The sequence below is a fragment of the Gopherus evgoodei genome, unplaced genomic scaffold, assembly GCF_007399415.2.
Source record: "Gopherus evgoodei ecotype Sinaloan lineage unplaced genomic scaffold, rGopEvg1_v1.p scaffold_31_arrow_ctg1, whole genome shotgun sequence".
NCBI lineage: Eukaryota > Metazoa > Chordata > Testudines > Testudinidae > Gopherus > Gopherus evgoodei.
Genome location: NW_022059983.1, coordinates 2,167,459 through 2,181,331, shown reverse-complemented (window position 1 = coordinate 2,181,331; position 13,873 = coordinate 2,167,459). Strand labels below are relative to the sequence as shown.

The 13,873-nt window shown below is 59.2% G+C and overlaps 1 protein-coding gene across 1 annotated transcript; it reads left to right on the top strand.

Annotated features, from left to right (window-relative positions):
• The first annotated feature begins 237 nt into the window (after window positions 1-237).
• Window positions 238-6,756, top strand: PSENEN (presenilin enhancer, gamma-secretase subunit). The gene is made up of 4 exons (XM_030543455.1): window positions 238-329; window positions 428-510; window positions 5,891-5,995; window positions 6,429-6,756. The coding sequence occupies exons 2-4, from the start codon at window positions 450-452 to the stop codon at window positions 6,566-6,568; spliced, it is 306 nt and encodes a 101-aa protein (XP_030399315.1). The 5' UTR covers window positions 238-329; window positions 428-449; the 3' UTR covers window positions 6,569-6,756.
• The last annotated feature ends 7,117 nt before the right edge of the window (window positions 6,757-13,873 follow it).

Sequence of the window (13,873 nt, the reverse complement as noted above, 5' to 3'; positions counted from 1 at the left end):
CCCCAGGGCATGCTGGGAGTTGTAGTCCCCACTCCAGGAGGCGAAAACTGGTCCTGCCCAGATCCCCGCCTAGCACCGTCCCGAGCCTGGCGCTCCTGGGGACCAAAGATCCCACGGGGGAGAGTGAGGAGCGGCCCCGCCCAGTCCCTCGAGAGAACGGGACTACAGATCCCAGAATGCACCGCGGCAGGATGGCCGCCCGCCCCCTTCTCGTCTGAAGGAGGAATACGTCCCCCAACATGCACCGCGGGCTGGAGCGGATCCCGGGACTACAACTCCCGGCATGCAGCGAGGCCGGCGCATGCGCTGAGCGGGGCTCAGGAAGTCGGGTAAGTGTCTCGGTGGGGGCAGCCCGGTCCCGCTGTCCCCAGTGTGGGGGGGCGCGGGGTGTGTGGGCCTGGGCTGACCCCACTGCTCCTCCCCGCAGCTGCCCCTGGGCCGGCGCCGGCATGAACCTGGAGCGGGTCCCCAACGAGGAGAAGCTCAACCTGTGCCGGAAATATTACCTGGGTGAGGCCGGGCTGCGGGGGGGCAGGGGGAGCTGTGGGGAGGGGGCATCGGGCAGGCAGGGTGGGGGGGAGAAGGGGTGTGCTGGGTGCCCAGGTGCTGGGGTGGGGGGGAAGGGAGGGCACTGGGTGGGGAGGAGAAGGGGTGTGGTGGGTGCCCAGGGGTAGAGATTTGGGGAGGAGCAGAGGGCGTGGTAGGTGCCCAGGTGCTGGGTGGGGGGGAAGGGAGGGCGCTGGGTGGGGAGGAGAAGGGGTGTGGTGGGTGCCCAGGGGTAGAGATTTGGGGAGGAGGAGAGGGCGTGGTAGGTGCCCAGGTGCTGGGGTGGGGGCGAAGGGAGGGCACTGGGTGGGGAGGAGAAGGGGTGTGGTGGGAGCCCAGGGGTAGAGATTTGAGGAGGAAGAGAGGGCACTGAGCAGAGAGGGCACTGGGTGGGGAGGAGAAGGGGTGTGGTGGATGCCCTGGTGCTGGGATGAGGGGAGGGGAGAGAGAGGGTACTGGGCAGGGAGCATGGTGGGTGCCCAAGTACTGGGATGGGGGCAAGAGGAGGGGGTACCAGGTGAGGAGGAGAGGGGGCATGGTAGGTGCCCAGGTGCTGGGATGGGGGAAGAGGAGAGGGCGTAGTGGGTGCCCAGGTGCTGGGATGGGGGGAGAAGACGGGGGGGTGTTATGGAGTCACCAGGGCGATGCTCTGGAACTACTCTGTATGAAGCTAGTCAGGGCTCTGGGGGAGCCTCCTCTCTCTGAGCAGACTGTCTCCAGGACAGGAAACTCACGCAGCTTCGACCTTCCTGGCTCTGACCTCGGATCATTCAGCATCCCCTTCCACACCGTGTGCTTCCCGCAGTGAGTGCACACAGGTGGGGCTCCTGGGGAAGCCAGTGAGCCCTGCACCCCAACTCCACAGGCAGACGTGACTCTCAGCCAGTCGGTAAAACAGAAGGTTTATTAGTAGGAACACAGCATAGGGCAGAACTTGTTAGCACAGAAATCTGTGATTTTCAGCCAAGTCCATCTTAGGGGGAGGGGAGCCCAGAGCCATGGTTCTGATCCTCACCCTGTTCCCGTAGCCAGCTGAGACTGACTCCCTTCCAGCTGCCTGGCCCCTGCCCTCCTGATGCTCCTCTGGTCTTTATCTCCCTTCCAGGCCAAGAGTCACCTGGTCGCATCCCCCTCCTGGGTCTCAGGTTATGAAGCGGGTGGCCATAGCATCCATGTAAACAGCTGGATCAGCCCCCGCAAAAGTCACACACCCTTATTTCCACCACCTAGACACTGGTGCAATACACAGGGAAACTGAGGCACACAGCATTCATGCAGAACAGTAAGATTCACATAGGCTCACATACAACATAACAAGGGAAAATACCCCCTTCGAAACTGAACTGAGCGGGGTCACTTTAGCCAGTGACCTGGAGAAGTTCAGGCCTCCCTCCCCAGGACAAACATCAGCTGTAATATTTGCACTCCCCTTAATGTGGACACCTCCATCTCATAATCCTGGAAGGACAGACTCCACCTGAGGAGCGTGGCCTTGGCCCTTTCATCTGGTGCATGCTTGGCAGGGCAACTGGTCTGGGTACACAGTGAAGCGCTGCCCAAATAGATCTGGCTGCAGCCCACTCCATGGCCAGGGATTCCTTCTCTAAGGCTGCATAGCCCTGCTCCCAGGGCAGCAGCTTCCTGCTCAGGTACATAATGGGGTGTTTCTCCCCCTTTGCATTGGCCTGCCTAGGCACCCAGCCCCGTGTGCAGGGGGGTGGGAAGTATCTCTGCCCCACTCAGCTCCAGGGCACTGGTTATAGACAGGCAGGTATTCTGAGCCTAGCACAAGGGTAGGCAACCTATGGCATGGGTACCGAAGTCGGCATGTAAACTGATTTTCAGTGGCACTCACACTGCCTGGGTCCTGGCCACTAGTCTGGGGGGCTCTGCATTTTCAATGAAGCTTTTTAAATATTTTAAAAGCCTTATTTACTTTACATACAACAATAGTTTAGTTCTATATTACAGACTTAGAGAAAGAGACCTTCTAAAAACGTTAAAATGTCTGACTGGCACGTGAAACCTTAAATTAGAGTGAATACATGAAGACTCAGCACAGCACTTCTGAAAGGTTGCGGGCCCCTGACCTAGCAGCTCCTCCTCCCTGCCAGCCAGGTCATTTGCAGTTTCACTGACAGCTTCAGTTTCAGCCAATTGAATTTGAATTCAGGGAACCGAATCCTCAGCGGTTGCAGGAGCAGGGCCTGGATCCTGTCCCAAAGACAGACAGTCATCCCTCAACAGGAGGTCACTGCCAGTATCTTGGAGAACTACCAGCCAGCCCAACCCCTCCTGTGTCTGCACAGGGATTCGGGCCATAGGCAGGGCGAGGGGCTTCATCCCTGGGACCTTCACCCAAGTCACACAGCCCCTCAGCGTCTGGTGAGGCTGCACCACCTGGGGCCTGACAACAGTTCTCTCTGTCCCAGGCAGGGGCGGCTCCAGGCCCCAGCATGCCAAGCGCGTGCTTGGGATGGCAAGCCGCGGAGGGGTGCTCTACCAGTCACCACGAGGGCGGCAGGCAGGCTGCCGCTGGTCTCATGGCTTCGGCGGATCCTCCGCAGGCAAGCCGCTGAAGGCAGCCAGCCTGCCATGCTTGGGGCGGCAAAATCCCTAGAGCCACCCCTGGTCCCAGGAATGTCTCCCCACCCCAGGAATGTCTCCCCATTCACCACCACCTTCCCCTGCACTGGGGATTCGAGGGGCCTGAGCCCAGGAGAGTCCATGCAGACATATATGCTGGGGCCAGGAGTGGGAGCCAGTTGGCCACACCATCCATGTGGCTAAACAGCTCTATGGCCTTGGGACCCAGGAAGGGGGCTAGACACTGGAGCCTTTCGGCAGGGCCAGACTGGTTCCAATTGCCAACCTCCCAAAGGCCGCGAGACGGGCATCTATCTCTCCCCCCTCCTTAACCTGTGGCAGTGATTTAGTGTTGAGGTTCCCTGCAGAATTAGCACCTCAGTGTCCATCCCCACTCACCCCTGGATGGGTCCCTCTGCCTCTCAGCTCTGCCATCGCCATTTCCTGCTGCCTGTCTCTCCTTCTGTTCTGCTTCATGGCTTCCCTGTTTCTCATGGTCCTCTGAGTCCTTGGATCTCAGCTCCAATTGCATCCGTCTCAGATCCTGGTGGAGACCCCCTGGGGTCGGGGTCAGGGGTCTCTGGAACACCCGGCTGCTCCTAGCCTCTCTCGGGCCCCAAGCTGGGTCAGCAACCAATGTGGGTCCTGGGGCTGTCTGGCTGCTCCCAGCCTCTCTCATGGCCCCAGCTGAGTTAGGAACTGGCTCCTCAGAGCAATCCTCTTCCAACTGAGCAGTCAGCTGTGCCTTAGTGAGCTTTCCAAAGTGCAGCCCTCTCCTGCACAGCTCTACAATGTCCTTCTTAAGGAGATGGTTCTAGGCCATCTCCACGCTGTTGCCAGGTGGTCACGGACTCACAAGCTGTGCTCTCTCAGCTCCCCATGGTCCTTTGGAGGAACCCCATCAGTGCGCCAGCCCTTCTCGGGGGTCCACTCTCTCGGGGGTTAAGCTCCTCCGCGTCCTGGAACCGCACCTCTCTGAGCCTTCAGGATGCCCATCTCTTGCTAATCCCCCTTTGTTTTACTGCTCCCCAGTCACTTAAACTGCACCCCATGGACAGAGAATCCTGGATTATCCCACTGCTCCCACCAGTTGTCACGGAGTCACCAGGGCAGTGCTCTGGAACTACTCCTTACAAAGCCAGTCAGGACTCTGGAGGAGCCTCCTCTCTCTGAGCAGACTGTCTCCAGGACAAGAAGCTCACACAGCTTCGACCTTCCTGGGCCTGACCTTGGAGTATTCAGCATCCCCTTCCACACCTTATGCATCCCGCAGTGAGTCCGCCCAGGCAGGGCTCCGGGGGAAGCCAGAGGGCCCTGCACCCCACCTCTGTAGTCAGACGTGACTCTCAGCCAGCTGGGGAAACAGAAGGTTTATTAGCTGACAGGAACACAGCGTAGGGCAGAACTTGTTAGCACAGAAATCTGATTTTCAACCAAGTCCATCTTGGGGGGGGGGGAGCCCAGAGCCATGGTTCTGGTCCTCCCCCTGTTCCTGGAGCTAGCCAAGACTGACTCCCTTCCAGCTGCCTGGCCTGCTCCTCCTCTGCCCTTTGTCTTGCTCCTAGGGCCAAGAGTCACCTGGCCACATCCCCCTCCTAGATCTCAGGTTATGAAGGGGCGGCTACAGCATCTGTGCAGGCAGCTGGAGCAGCCTCTGCAAAAGTCACAAGCCTCAGTTTCCCTGTGTATTGCACCACACAGTATTCGTGCAAAACAGTAAGACTCACATAGGCTCACATACAACATAACATGGGAAAATCCCCACTTCGTCGCTGAGGGCACCAGGCAGGCAACGTGGGGAGGAGGGGGGCATGGTGGATGCCCAGGTACAGAGACTGGGGGAGAGGAGAGGGCACCAGGCAGGGAGCGTGGGAAGGAGAGGGGGAGTGGCAGTTGCCCAGGTGCTGGGATTAGAGGAGAGGGGAGGCTAGGGGGCATGTGGTTGCCCGGGTGCTGGGATGGGGGGAGAGGAGGGGGCACTGAGCAGGGAGGGTGGGGAGGAGAGGGGGCGAGGCAGTTGCCCGGGTATTGGGATGTGAGGGAGAGGAGGGGGCACTGAGCAGGCAGGGTGGGGAGAAGAGGGGGCGTGCTGGGAGCCTGGGAGCTGGGATGGGGGGAGAGGACGGGGCACCGGGCAGGGAGGGTGGGGAGGAGAGGGGGCATGCAGTTGCCTGGGTGCTGGGATTGTGGGAGAGGGGAGGATGGGGGCATGATGGGTGCCTGAGTGCTGGGATGTGGGGAGCAGGAGAGGGCACAGGGTGGGGAAGAGAGGGGGCGTGCTGGGATGTGGAGGGACAGGAAGGGGCACCGGGCAGGCAGAGTGGGGAGGAGAGGGGGTGTGCGGTTGCCCGGGTGCTGGGATGAGGGGGCTAGGACGGGGCACTGGGCAGGGAGGGTGAGAAGGAGAGGGGGAGTGGCAGTTGCCCGGATGCTGGGATTGGGAGATAAGGGAGGATGGGGGCATGATGGGTGCCCGAGTGCTGGGATGAGGGGGCACCAGGCAGGGAGGGTGGGGAGGAGAGGGGGAGTAGCAGGTGCCAGATGCTGGGATGGGGTTTGCAGGGTCGAGGAGCAGCGGGTATAGATGGCAGCCACCCAGCGGGCCATGTTTTTTTGCCAGCCTCGGGGCTGCCTTTCCATATGACCCCTATGCTGGTGCCTGGAGTGCTGTGAGCTCCTGGTGGCAGTGTCCTGGCTCGCAGCCTGCCAAAGCCGGATGAAGTGGGGGTCTGACCCCTCTCTGCTGCCCTCTCCCCAGGTGGCTTTGCCCTTCTGCCTTTCCTCTGGCTGGTCAACGTGCTGTGGTTCTGCCGCGAGGCCTTCCTGGCACCTGCCTACACCGAGCAGCCGCAAATCAAGAGTTGTGAGTGGGGCAGAACCTGCTGAGGGGTGGGGGGTTGGGCACAGTGCTGCAGCGGGCTGGGGTGGGAATGGCTCTGTGCTGGGAGCAATGCCAAGGGCATCGGGAGCAGGGAAGGGGTAATCGGGGCTGAGCTTGGGGGCAGGGACCAGGCATGGCAGATGGTTCCTTGGGGAGGGGGGGGGTAGAAGGGCAGTATTGGGTGTAGACTATGGGGGTAAGAGGGGTGCATTGGGGGTGCAGCTAGCGGGCAGGGCCTAAGGCATGAGGGACAGTGCCCAGAGGACTTGGAGAGGGTACTGGGAGTGGAGCTGGGGGGCAGGGCCCAGTGGGGGCCATCAGGGCAGGGGACAGGACCCTGGGGGCAGCAGGGAGGGGCCAGCAGAGCAGGGCCTACATGTGATGGGCACCACACTCAGCCCCCTGTCTCTTTCAGACGTCCAGCGTTCAGCTGTGGGGCTGCTGTTCTGGGTGGTCGTGCTGACCACATGGGTCACCATCTTCCAGACGCACCGGGCCCGGTGGGGCGAGCTGGGCGACTACCTGTCCTTCACCATTCCGCTGGGTATCCCCTGATGGTGCCCCACTCAGAGGGCATCCAGGGGGCGCCCTCCAGCTGGGACCAGCGGGGCTCACGTTCCTGCCCCTCCTGCCAGAGCTGCTGTTCCTGGCTGGGGATGCCGGTCCTCCACGTGCCCGGTTCTGCCCCGTGATCCCAGCTGGGCTCCAAGAGAATCAATAAAGCTGAGGCCCGTTTCCCACTGGCTCTGTGGCTGTCTGTGGGAGCACCGGGGGGAGAGGTATGTAGGGCCCAGAGAGGCAGCAGAGACAGGCAAGGACACTGCAGTGATTCAAGCCACCTGAAGTGGGGGAGGGCAGCGTGTGAGGAAAGGGGGTGTCCCCGCCACAATAGTCTTGGCTCCTGCCTTTCCTAGAGGGACATGCACATTCCCTGCGGGTGTAGAGACCAGAGAGGCGGCATGTAACTTCTCCTGGGTGAGAACCAGAGCCATGGCTGCACAGCTGTGTGGGGGAATGGGGCAAGGGTGTTGGGACACAGCCATCTCTGGGGAAGGGTAGCTGTGGAATAGCCACACATAATGCCGCATGGGGATGGCTTGCCCAGCCCTATGATGCAGCCACCTCTGCGGTGGGGCATCTGGGGAACAGCCGCACACAATGCCACACGGGGACACCTCACCCAGCAGTAAGATGCAGCCGCCTCTCGGGTGGGGTAGCTGGGGAACAACCACAGGTAACGCTGCATGGGGCTGGCTCACCCCGTGCTGAGATGCAGCCACCACTGGGGTAGGGCAGGTGGGGAGCAGCCGCACAGTGACATTCCAAAGGCAGCTGAGCACAAGCTGTACAACTGTAACTGCAGGGGGCAGGAAGGAGCCCTCGGCTTGCTCATAAGGAGGGCTCCCTCTGCCATCAAGCCTCTTATGAAGAGCAGGGCTGTAAGCTAGGAGAGGAGGCAGCAGGTGCTCCTGTCATCTCCACACCTGGCTTTAATAGGAAAATTATTATTTATGGTACCTTGGAGCCCTGGGCATGGAGCAGGGGGGCAGGGCAAGAGTGAGGGTAGGATGTGGCCAGGAAGCGGCAGGCGGGTGGGGAGGAACAACTGAGATGTTGGCACATTAATGCCACGCTAGAGCCTGGGCTCCAGCAGGGAGCTGGGAGAACGGGGGCAGGCCGTGACACTGGATATAGACTGACAGGGGTTAGATCAGGGGTAGGCAACCTATGGCAGCACGCGAGCTGATTTTCAGTGGCACTCACACTGCCTGGGTCCCGGCCACTGGTTCAGGGGCGCGGCATTTTATTTAATTTTAAATGAAGCTGCTTAAACATTTTAAAAATCTTATTTACTTTACATACAACAATAGTTTAGTTCTATATTATAGACTTATAGAAAGAGACCGTCTAAGAACGTTAAAATGTCTGACTGGCGCGCGAAACCTTAAATTAGCGTGAATGAATGAAGACTCGGCACAGCACTTCTGAAAGGTTGGGTTACATTGTCAGCGGTAAATGTGGATTTCACTGCAGCTGGCGCCCGAGTGTCTCCATCCTTGACAATTGCCTGCTACAGCTCAGCAGCGTAATGAAAATGCAGCCTGAGAAGTGGCTCAGGTGGAGCTCAGGTGATGTAGAGGTGTGTTTTGGCCGGGAATGTTCCCAGGGTGTTGGAATGGGGTTAAAGCTTTAGCCTTTTGCATCTTGCTGGCGCTGTCATTAAACAATGGTCTGATCCTCTCATTGTGTGGCATCCTCCCAATTTCCCACAACGGTAACTATTTCAAACAATAGAAATGGGTGGGGAGGCTTAAACCCCATAATTTTTTGCCACTGTGAAAATTTAAGTTGACAAAAATCTAAAAAAAATGCTTAAAACTAAACCCTAATATCTGCCAAAATGATCAAAAATCCAAATCGGATTCTGCCAGCCTGCTTAGGGCCAGCAGAACCCCGGGGCCTGGCCCTCGTGCCGGAGCAGGGGTTGAAGGGTACGTGGGGTTCAGAAGCGATGGAAGTAAAGGTAAAAATTGGAGGGGTAGCGTCGTACCTGCACTTCGCAGGATTTTATTTTTGTTTTCTGATTCTGAGGGATATTAGTTTCTTTTAAGCTTTTTTTTTAATTTAGATTTTTGATTTACATTTTCCCAGTTGCATGAGCTTAGAGGTTTCACCATTCTCTTCATGTTCGTCAATTTAAATTTCCAAATTGTACCTGTTTTCGCTATTGAGGGGCTAGTCTGCCTGAAAATTGTGATGATTGTGGATGGAAATAGTTTAGGTCGGTGTGTCTGCAGTGTCATCCCTGCCAAGCCTAGTTTATCACAGTGATGTGGACGCCGTAGAGGAATCCGAAGTGGCAGTGTGGATAAAACAGAAGCAGTGTGGGTCAGAGATCGCACTGGGGAAGGATCGCAAGAGATGGTCCAGCAGGGTAGTGTCAGTGGTCTGCTATAGACACCCTCCCCCCCCCCACAGTCCCGGTCAGATATTTATGTGGATTGAGATCTCTAGTGTTAGAAATACGTCTGTGGATGATGTCATTATGGGAGACTCCAGCTCACCACACCCAGCTTGGTGAATCAAGTGCAAAGGAAGGAGAAATCACAGCTCCAAACTTGGCAGTAACTGGCAAAGGGTCATACCAGGCAGGAACAGGCTGCGGGGGGAGGCACATCATTAGTGGAAGGGGGGCAGCAGTGGGCTGCAGCTGCGAAGCAGGCCCAGCTCGTTCTGGGCTGTGTTAGTGGGTGTGTTGGATGTGAGACACGGGAGGTCGCTGTCCCGCTCTGCTCGGCCCTGGTGAGGCCTTGGCAGGAGTCCTAGGTCCAGGTCTGTGTGTGGCACTTTGGGAAAGGTGGGGACACATTGGAGGGAGTCCAGATGGCAGCAGCAAAACTGATCCAAGGATTAGAAAACCTGACCTGGGAGGAAGAGTTAAAACCTGGGCGGGGACCTGAGAAAAGTCTTCAGCCATGTGCAGGGCTGCCCTAGACAGGCCGGGGATAGTTGTTCTCCATGCCCGGAGGCTGGACAAGCAGCAATGGGCTTAACCTGCAGCCGAGGAGAGTGAGGGTAGATATTAGGAATCACTTGCTAGCTGCCAGGGGAGTTCACCCCTGGACTTGGCGTCCAAGGAGGTCGTGGGATCCCCCCACTGGAGGTTTCTAAGCCCACGCTGGACAAACCCATCAGGGCTGCTCTAGGGTTACTTGGTCCCACCTCAGTGCCGGGGGCTGGACTAGCTGCACTCTGAGGTCCCTTCTAGTCCTGCATCTCTGTGATTCCCAGGCAGGCTGGTGACTGAATCCCTCTAACAAGTAGGGCCCAGGATTTCCTGGCTGTAGCAGCCAGCAGATTTCCTCAGCAAAACCCCCTGCCAGCAGGATCCACAAAGGGACTTTGTCACCCAAGTCCTGCATGCAGGGGCCCCCAAGATCCTCACAATTCCTGCCTGAGTCCTGATGCCGTGGAGAGGAGCTCTGGGATTCACAAACCAAGTGTTCCCTGGCTGTCTGGGCCAGGCGGGCCTGAGCCAGGCACAGAGAACACCTAATCCTGGAACGAGGGGCTCAGGGTGTGACCGCCCAGCCTGATGTGGAGCAGGGATTGGCCCCTGTCTTTCCCCTTATCATAACTCTAGGCCCAGATTTGGACCTTAGCGTCCAAAATATGGGGGTTAGCATGAAAACCTCCAAGCTTAGTTACCAGCTTGGACCTGGTACTTGCTGCCACCACCCAAAAAATTAGAGTGTTTTGGGGCACTCTGGTCCCCCTGAAAAACCTTCCCTGGGGACCCCAAGACCCAAATCCCTTGAGTCTCACAACAAAGGGAAATAATCCTTTTTCCCTTCCCCCCTCCAGGTGCTCCTGGAGAGATATACAGACACAAGCTCTGTGAATCCAAACAGAGTGACTCCCCCTCTCCGTTCCCAGTCCTGGAAACAAAAGCACTTTCCTCTTCACCCAGAGGGAATGCAAAATCAGGCTAGCAAATCCAACGCACACAGATCTCCCCCTGATTTCTTCCTACCACCAATTCCCTGGTGAGTACAGACTCAATTTCCCTGAAATTTCCCAGTAAAGAAAACTTTAACAGGTTTTAAAAAGAAAGCTTTATATAAAAAAGAAAGAAAAATACATACAAATGGTCTCTCTCCATTAAGGTGACAAATACAGGCTTAATTGCTTAAAAGAAATATGAATAAACAGCCTTATTCAAAAAGAATACAAATCAAAGTACTCCAGCACTTATATTCATGCAAATACCAAAGAAAAGAAACCATATAACTTACTATCTGATCTCTTTGTCCTTACACTTAGAAACAGAAGATTAGAAAGCAGAAACTACTTCTCCAAAGCTCAGAGAAAGCAGGCAGACAGACAAAGACCTCAGACACAAAATTCCCTCCACCCAAAGTTGAAAAAATCCGGTTTCCTGATTGGTCCTCTGGTCAGGTGCTTCAGGTGAAAGAGACATTAACCCTTAGCTATCCGTTTATGACACCCCTCCCAGGGAAACCCCTAATATTCTGGCCTGAGTTCCTCCTGCTCCATGTTGGTTATGGAGTTCTTGGGCCGGAGGGAGGAGGAGTCTGTGCCTGGGCTTGCAAGGATCTGGGCTTGCAAGGATCAGTACATGTCACTTGTGCAGGATGCAAACGAGCCCACCTGGCGAGATCTCCCTTGCCCGTCAGCGCAGAGAGGCAACGCCAGCAGACTGCAGCCTGGGACCAGTGCCACAGCTGAAGGCTCCTGACCTGTCTCTTTAGACAGGGGATGAGACCACTTTGTGTTTAATGCTTTAACCAGTTTTAGCCTTTCCAATCTCAGCAGTGCCTGTCATTGACTATTGGCTGACCCTGCAGGCCGAGCCCCCCCAATTTCCTGCCACGCTCAAAGCATCACTGGCTTCACCTTTCAAAGACGACGCTGAGCGCTGTAACTGTGCACAGCCAGGACCTGTAAAACGCAACATCGCTCTCATCTCGTCGAGTCAGCCAAACCCAGCTCTGCCCCAGGGAAGCGGCTGCTCTGGGTTCAGGAGCGCAGCACTGCTCCCGCTGAGCCCCTCACCCTGCTCCCCGGAGCTAGTAGCTCTAGAGCGGCAGGGGTCTCATGCCAGCTGCTGAGTGAAAGAGGCCGAGTTGCCCTAGGGAAGCGTGGCAGGTTGGCAACCAGGGGTGTTGCCCTGACTCCGAGCAGGGCAGGGTTTCATGCCCCATGGCTCCGGCTGGAGTCTCATTTATTTAATCTCTTCATTAATAAGCTTGACCCAGCATGGGCGGGTGAAACCTGCTGACGTGGGGGAGGGGGGGGAATTGGGCAACCGGGAGTGGGATCAGCCCTGGATGACCTTGCCCATGGGAGGGACAGACGGGGGATGTGACAGCGTGAAAAAGCACGGATGTGGCGTAGGGCCCCTGGTAGGCTAGACGGGGGCTTGTCAGGCAGAGGGAGCGGGCACTGTGCCAACAGCCAGCGCGCTGCCAGGTGCATCAGGCACGGCACTTCCAGCAGCGGTAGACCAAGGGGCAGCTCAGAGCCCAGCTGGAGGGGTCTGGCTCTGTGCTGTTCCCCCACATTCCGGACATGGGGGTTCACACTGGACCCAGTACAGTGAGGGGCTGAGCCCAGGCTCAGAGTCCATCTCACGTGGCTTGTTTGACCGGGCACAAAGCAGGCTGACAAAGGCTGTACTGGCCTAGAAATGCTGTAGGGGGCGCCAGGGAGTTGTTGCCATTGCTGACACACTGAACTCCCCATATCGCCCCCGGCCGCACAGCGCCCCCTGCAGCCCATTGCCCCCTGTTGGGCCCCCACCCTGCTCCCTGCAGCACAGCACCCCCTGCTGAGCCCCCGCCCCCTGCAGCCATTGCCCCCTGCTGAGCCCCCACCCTGTTCCCTGCAGCACAGCACCCCCTGCTGAGCCCCCACCCTGCTCCCTGCAGCACAGCGCCCCCTGCAGCCCATTGCCCCCTCTTGGGCCCCCACCCTGCTCCCTGCAGCACAGCACCTGCACTGAACCCCCCCACACACACTCCCTGCAGCACAGCGCCCCCTGCTGAGCCCCCGCCCCCTGCAGCCCATTGCCCCCTGTTGGGCCCCCACCCTGCTCCCTGCAGCACAGCGCCCCCTGCTGAGCCCCTGCCCCCTGCAGCCCATTGCCCCCTGTTGGGCCCCCACCCTGCTCCCTGCAGCCCAGCGCCCCCTGCTGAGCCCCCACCCTGCTCCCTGCAGCCCAGCGCCCCCTGCTGAGCCCCTGCCCCCTGCAGCCCATTGCCCCCTGTTGGGCCCCCACCCTGCTCCCTGCAGCACAGCACCCCTTGCTGAGCCCCCGCCCCCTGCAGCCCATTGCCCCCTGCTGAGCCCCCGCCCCCTGCAGCCCATTGCCCCCTGTTGGGCCCCCACCCTGCTCCCTGCAGCACAGCGCCCCCTACTGAGCCCCCACCCTGCTCCCTGCAGCCCAGCGCCCCCTGCTGAGCCCCCACCCCCTGCAGCCCATTGCCCCCTGCTGAGCCCCCACCCCCTGCAGCCCATTGCCCCCTGTTGGGCCCCCACCCTGCTCCCTGCAGCACAGCGCCCCCTGCTGAGCCCCCACCCTGCTCCCTGCAGCCCAGCTCCCCCTGCTGAGCCCCTGCCCCCTGCAGCCCATTGCCCCCTGCTGAGCTCCCACCCTGCTCCCTGCAGCCCAGCGCCCCCTGCAGCCCAGCGCCCCCTGTTGGGCCCCCACCCTGCTCCCTGCAGCACAGCACCTGCACTGAACCCCCCCCAACACTCCCTGCAGCACAGTGCCCCCTGCTGAGCCCCCACCCTGCTCCCTGCAGCACAGCGCCCCCTGCAGCCCATTGCCCCCTGTTGGGCCCCCACCCTGCTCCCTGCAGCACAGCACCTGCACTGAACCCCACACACACACTCCCTGCAGCCCAGCGCCCCCTGCTGAGCCCCCGCCCCCTGCAGCCCAGCGCCCCCTGCTGAGCCCCCACCCTGCTCCCTGCAGCACAGCGCCCCCTGCAGCCCATTGCCCCCTGTTGGGCCCCCACCCTGCTCCCTGCAGCACAGCACCTGCACTGAACCCCACACACACACTCCCTGCAGCACAGCGCCCCCTGCTGAGCCCCCGCCCCCTGCAGCCCATTGCCCCATGTTGGGCCCCCACCCTGCTCCCTGCAGCACAGCACCCCCTGCTGAGCCCCTGCCCCCTGCAGCACAGCGCCCACACTGAGCCCCCCCGTTTGTGTCCCTGGCTACCCCTGCCCCCACCACCCTGTTGGGAGTAGGGAGCTCAACCTTCATTTTGGACTGTGTCGGAGCAGTATGACCCTCCCACACTCAGGACTGTACCCAAATCCCTGCCCC